The sequence below is a fragment of the Eurosta solidaginis genome, chromosome 5, assembly GCF_040869045.1.
Source record: "Eurosta solidaginis isolate ZX-2024a chromosome 5, ASM4086904v1, whole genome shotgun sequence".
Lineage (NCBI taxonomy): Eukaryota > Metazoa > Arthropoda > Insecta > Diptera > Tephritidae > Eurosta > Eurosta solidaginis.
In genome coordinates, this window is record NC_090323.1 from 23181529 (window position 1) to 23188086 (window position 6558).

The 6558-nt window shown below is 37.3% G+C and overlaps 1 protein-coding gene across 1 annotated transcript; it reads right to left on the reverse strand.

Moving 5' to 3' along the window:
- Positions 1-1379: 1379 nt before the first annotated feature.
- On the reverse strand, positions 1380-3312 carry LOC137233617 (glutaminyl-peptide cyclotransferase-like). Its single transcript, XM_067756782.1, has 2 exons — positions 2965-3312; positions 1380-2434 (listed from the first exon to the last, which is right to left on the reverse strand). The coding sequence occupies exons 1-2, from the start codon at positions 3064-3066 to the stop codon at positions 1517-1519; spliced, it is 1020 nt and encodes a 339-aa protein (XP_067612883.1). The 5' UTR covers positions 3067-3312; the 3' UTR covers positions 1380-1516.
- Positions 3313-6558: the final 3246 nt, after the last annotated feature.

A 6558-nucleotide genomic window follows, 5' to 3' on the forward strand; every position in this document is an offset into this window, starting at 1 on the left:
AAGTGAATATCAGACTATGTATTCAAGATTTACCTCGATGGTAAGGCAACCACAGTATCAACAGAATTTATTGAAGCAGAAAATCAGAATACGAATGGCACAAGTAACTCAACTGTAGTGCCATCAACGAACAATTCCAGGAGTCCAAATATACCACGCACATACTCCAGAAGTCGGCAGTGCAACGATCCGTGACTTTTCAGGTGCATCGAAGTCACTCCTGGGGGGCTACTGTGACAACATGCTCACTTTTCTGCATGACGGCAACCCGTTTTGGGCTATTGACAGATACTTAAGCTCAACGAACGACGCGGAAGAATTAGTAGAGGAAGAGCGTTTACACAGAAACATCCAAATTTCATTATTATTAGTTTTAAGAGTATTATATATTAAATGTTACGTTTGATCAACAAACATATTATCGTACGTGACTGCAGTAGTATCGATATGATCAAGTACACTACAGATGAAACACAACGGTGACATCTGCCTATCACAACTCATGTGTACAAAAATTTCACGACGTCTGCTTCTCAAGTCTCCCAATGATCCAGAGCTTTGAGCGTCATACGGAGCTAGAAAACTGACTGGATGATGCTTATATTTCCGTTGAAATATAAATAATAGGGGATTTGTGGTTTCCAACAAACGTACGGAAAGAAAATCGATTTGAACTATATTCTCAAAAAACCAGGAGAAACCTAACAACAATTAAGCGCCACACGTGTAACTTGTTAACCTCATGAAAAACTTCACATCTGTAGGTGTTTTACACAAGCGGATTTTTTGGAAGATTTTTCTAGGTTCAATAAAATGCAGAAGAGCGGATTAAAATAAACGCTTTGGTCGTTTCAAAGCAAAGATAACGGCAAAGCATGGACACGCGCCTTGATTCCAGTAGAATGTTGCATGTAACATGGGAGATACTAGGACGACGATGATTATCTCATCAGCCTCTGTCGGTATTGTGCAAGCTTAGTTATTCTTCGGCATTAATGTAACCAATAAGGCCCAGCAAACATTCTGTTTCGACGAGATGGGTTTAGAATGATAAAGTTTGATTTCAGGGTCATGGAAGGGTATAATAGTTCCATGAGGAACTTGGTCGACAGCTAATGTAACAGGATTGAGAATGGGTAGGTAAGGTTTACAATAGGAGAAGTTATACATTTTGCTGGGAACCCCTTGAAAGGGTTGTGCTACACAAACCCTTTAACAAAGGGTCCTTTACCGGATATGGATCAGTTACGTTCCGATAACAAGCACTCTTAAGGTACCAGCCCGATCATCTGGGGAAACTTTAATATGACCAAGTTCAATATTATTTATTTTGGAGACTCATGTTATAACTAACGAGTTCAACAGAATTAACAACTGAATGCCTTTGTTCACAACTTTTGTATTCTCATCTCTTTATTCATAAAAATTGAAATATTATTATTATTGCAAAGTCGTATGGAAATGTTATTTTGAAAAATTGTATACACCTTTACTGTTAGTTGTGTGGATTATACATTCATTGCATTATACCGCTGAGCAGGTATTCCATTGTAAATAAACGTATTATAAGCGATATATTTTCCGTAGCAGTGTAATTAATTATTGACTCGTTATCTCTTTCAGTATGCAATTCTCTTGGCAATGCTTTTGGTGTTAGATGCAATATTGGTAGCTTCTCTTCTAGGAATGGTTTTTGATCACCCTTTAAATTATAAGAACGTATTCGATCAGTTTCAAAGTACTGATTTGGATATCTGTAACGTAACATTCTGGCAAATGACAAGCGATCTTCCAATGCTATAAAACGGTTAAACCATTCATCAGTATTTGCAAAGAAACTATAAAATGTCGTATCGGCTAAACCAATCATATCCAGTTCTACTAATATATCCAATTTATTTAAAGTACCATCCGCCTTCCAACTCCCAGCTAAATGACGCGCCCCAACAGGGAATTCGGCCGGGTCGTAGTCATTTGGAGACTCGTGACCATCAAAGAAAATAAACATTAAACTGAGTTTTGTTGTACGAAAAGGATTAAGAGCTCTTTGTAAAACGTGCGCCATATTAAGTAGCATAGCGCATGGTACTGCGTCTAAAGCACCTGTAATTGTGTAATCTTGCTTATATTTGCCATCATAGTGGCAGGTTAGCACTAGAAACCGTTCCGCCTCTGGATTAAGTTTTGCAATTATGTTATGATAATGTACATCGCCCAAAATAGGCACTGTCGCAGGAAATGCATCATACTCAAGAGACCATCCCATCTGATGCATACTATCACTGATGTATTCGCGTACTCGCGTATGCCCGTCTTCGCCAACAACACGTGGTATAAGTATGTTTTCCACTGCATCACGTAAATGTCTCACGTCTTTAAGTTGTCCGTATTCGAAAAACGCTTCCTTAGATAGCTCCGTAACAGGATGCGTTCTCTTTAAGTAAATATTTTAGTTAGCCAGTGTCCCAATTTAAACGGTAATAGTCTAGAACAGGGGTCGACTGCTAATACGGAAAGTAAAAAATAAGTCGTACAAAAGATATTAACGAAAAACGGAAAAATTACGCCGGGGTGGGATGCATAGTATTTTTGCGCACAACACCTTTCTGCGTTGGCGGCCTACGGCAGCGCTAATAAAAAATTGCCGCCCTGGCCGCTTCACCAATGAGGTGGGATCAAAATTAAATGCGTGCAAAATCAGTTTGTACACAAAATTTTTTTCAGTGCACAACATTACAACAACCACATGAAAATTTCCAGCTTCAACTGCAAATGTCTCCGCACAGAGGTAAAATTTTTCTTTTCAGCCTTCGGATTATTGTTTTCGAGATTTATATGCATCTTTTAACACATCTCTCTTTATTTTTTGACGCATATTAGCAGTCGACCCCTGTTCTAGACTTTTACCAAAGTCTCAATGCAACATATTTCATTAAGTAGAGTTCTTATTTCATTGATTATTACCTGACAGCGGGGTCCCACAAGATATGCAGCACATAAATACTGTTGAACACATACACTGATGCTTAGTATGAGGAAGGTGATAAAATTTGAGTTGCCTGCCATATTGAAGCTTATTTTTCTTAAATAGTTTTAAGTACTTATGTCATAGTTTAAAATGGTTAACTAAACTTGCTATTTTCCGGTATAATATCAAGGTAGATGTTTGCCCCACAGAAGCAGCAAATCGTTTGTCTAGAAATTTTTTTATCTTTCATTTTTATAACCCGTTTTTCTTCGTGTTCCTCACATGCCTGTTTATTTTTTAGTATTCGTATGCATATTATATATATGCTTGTTATCATTTCTTATGTTCATAGCTTTGTTTTTTAACACCGCTCATAGTGTACCACGTATCCGCAATGATACAGTTTGCTTACTATATCAAATATTTTTGGTAATTAAAATTGTACGTGCCTAGCATTGATTGGTGGCCGGTGCAGCAGAAACAAGAAAATTATGGTGCCATGAACCAATGAACAGATACCACATTAAACAAGTAAGGAAGGCTAAGTTCGGGTGTAACCGGACATTACATACTCAGCTGAGAGCTTAGCTGCGTTGGTTTCGTAGGGTTTCGCAGATGGTTTATAAATGGTTTTTAATTCCATATCACATACGTTTGGGAAATATCGACCAAATTGTGGACCAAGGGTGACGTTTTTTGAAACGATTAAACACCCAATTATTTCGACGGGTTGTGTGGCAGAACCTTTTCAAGGGGGTGCGAGTGCAGCTTCTAGCTTCTCCAACCCGATTGTCAGCCTCACCTACTCGTGGCGAATCCTGTTTTTTAGCAGCCTAAAAAAAAAATAAATGTAAGGCGCGATAACCTCCGTAGAGATCTAAGGCCGAGCTTCTCTTCCAATTTGCGTCGTGCTCCTCTTGATTTTCCCTACAAATTGGCCGGACGGGACCTACATGTTTTATTCCGACTCCGAACGGCATCTGCAAGGCAGATGAGTTCTCACTGAGAGCTTTTCATGGCAGAAATACGCCCGGAGCGCTTGCCAAACACTGCCGAGGGGCGACCCCGCTTAGAAAAATTTTTCTTCTAATTTAAAAATCTTATTTCTAAAATTTTGATGTTTCTTTGCCCGGGGTGCGAACCCAGAGCATACGGTCTGGTAGGCGGAGCACGCTACCATCACACCACGGTGGCTATATCGGTATAGCTCAGATGAAGTGCCATAGCTTTTAAGCGCAATTTAACGCTTTTTCGGAAAAAAGTTTAGAACGGGGGTCGAGAGGTGGCAGTAAACGCGTATTCACTTCGACAAGAATAATTCGAAGGCGGACAATTTTATCTCTGTCCACAGGATTTTGCAGTGGAAATTCGCAATTTTCATGTGGTTGTTGTAATGTTGTTGTGCACTGAGAAAAGTTTTTTTGTACAAAGGGACTTTGTACGGATTTAATTTTGATCCCTCCCCATTCGTGGACCGGTCAGGTTATTTTTTTATAAGTGCGGCCGAGGGCCGCCAACGCAGAGGGTGGTCTGCTCAAAAATACCATTGATCCCACCCCCGGTTTCGGAGGGTCCCGGGGTCATTCTTCAGTTTTTCCTTAATATCTTTTGACCGAGTTAACATTTTTATTTTCCGCCTATATAATAGTTTCCAATTTGCGTCGTGCTTCTTCTTATTAGATTTATATAGATTTAGAACGATTTATGCTTCTAATTCTCCACTTGCTAGGGAAATGAGGGAGTTTAATTTGCTGTATTCAATAGATATCTAGGTTTAAACTGCTATTGAATGAAGTAATTTGATTACTTAATATTTCTTAGTTAAGATATATTTGTAAATAATCTGTAAGGAGGTTCTGATTGTCCTAGACTATAATATAAATAAATAAATAAATAAATAATTAATTAGTTTATTTCAAAACTCAATATATCGCTTGAAATAGGGTCAGATATCACAAGATGTTTGGAATATTTGCTGCTTTTAAATTTGCTTATGAAGGAACAAAGTTACACCAAAAAAAATTTCCTACTCTTTACGAAAGAACACTGGTGTTGCTTTTCCACTACACATTACTAATCGTACGTATTTTATCGTACATCGCATGACTAAATACGTGAAAGATTAAGATTAAACAGTTCTACATTTGCAATTATACTGCAACTTCAAAAGACCATACAATCTATGTTTTGTTCTTAAAAGCAATATCAATTCCAAATAAATTATTTATCCTATAGGACTGACTTGTCACATAACTCCCTTTCGTATGGTTGGCAATTAATGATCCTACGGTAAGAGCATAACCTCAGTACTTGGTAGCACTTATAAACATATCCTCATTGATCTAGGTGGTGGGAGGGCGTTATGGCCTAGAAGGTTTCATGTGGTCATACCAAATCGTTCCCGAGATGGTCGGGCTAGTACTTTAATGGTGCTTGTTACCGGAACGTACCGGATCTGCATCCGGCGAAAGACCATCATTATCGATAACACTCCCCAGGGCCTTCGGGAAGAGTCCTTATCGCTACAACAACAACAACATATTTAACATATTTTTTCCATTCTACAACCCATACATTTTAGCCTTGAGTTTGAAAACAAATTATTAAAGCGATAATGTAATTACATTATATTCATTTTAAATGATAACAAAAAACTATTTTTTATACAATAACAACAACAATACAAGAACCGAAACATAATGTGGAATTGCGCTTTGGCAAAGCTCCTGATAAAAGTAAAATTTTTAATATCAGTCTTGGGACGATAGTTACTTAGTTCAAAATGTTTCTTTTCGTAACTCTCCCGATATTTTTGGACGTGTTTTAACTGCCGACCCACCCCTTTTTTAACTATTAGCACTCTAGATTTTTTTAAGTGCAAAATCCCATACAATTTTATATGGAAAATATATCCCATTTTCGGCATGTTTTAAAGAACTTATAATACTAGTTATGAGTTTGATAATTTTATTTTTTTTTAATTTACTTTTTAGTAAAATTTTATGAAGCGATTCGGGGAAAAAAGTTGAAAATAACAGGCAAACCTATCATGTGTACGCATCGGTTGAGCGCTGCCAACTCTCAGAGAACTGAACCTGATCGTTCTAATGAGATTTGATTGTGATTCAGAGCTCGATGACTCAATGAAACGCTATTTGCTCAGTTTGCTGCTTTACGCTTTGTTCTTTTCATAAAAATATAAAGCTAACATAATAAGACATTTCTATAGAAGTGTCATTTTAATTAGGCACTTCAAACCAAAAATTTACCTAAGTAGAGTAAAAAAAAAGTTTGTTTTGTATAAATAAAAAGCTGTTCAAATATTTTGTGTTTTTCATCATTAAGAGCATTGAAATTTTAATTAGGCACTTCAACGAGAAATTTACCTAAGTAGAGTAAAAAAAAGTTCGTTTTGTATAAATAAAAAAGAAAAAATAATAGTTTCCAATTTGCGTCGTGCTTGTTGTTAATTTTTCCTACAAATTGGCGGGACGGGACCTACTTGTTTTTAAAGCCGACTCCGAACGGCATCTGCAAGGCAGATGAGTTTTCACTGAGAAGCTTTCCATGGCAGAAATTCACTTGAAGTG

Excerpts from the sequence above, each read along its gene's own strand:
- LOC137233617 (XM_067756782.1), bottom strand. The coding sequence starts at position 3,066 with ATGGCAGGCAACTCAAATTTTATCACCTTCCTCATACTAAGCATCAGT. Across the intron at positions 2,435-2,964 it reads TTGTGGGACCCCGCTGTCAG|AGAACGCATCCTGTTACGGA; the intron begins GTAATAATCAAT and ends ATTTACTTAAAG.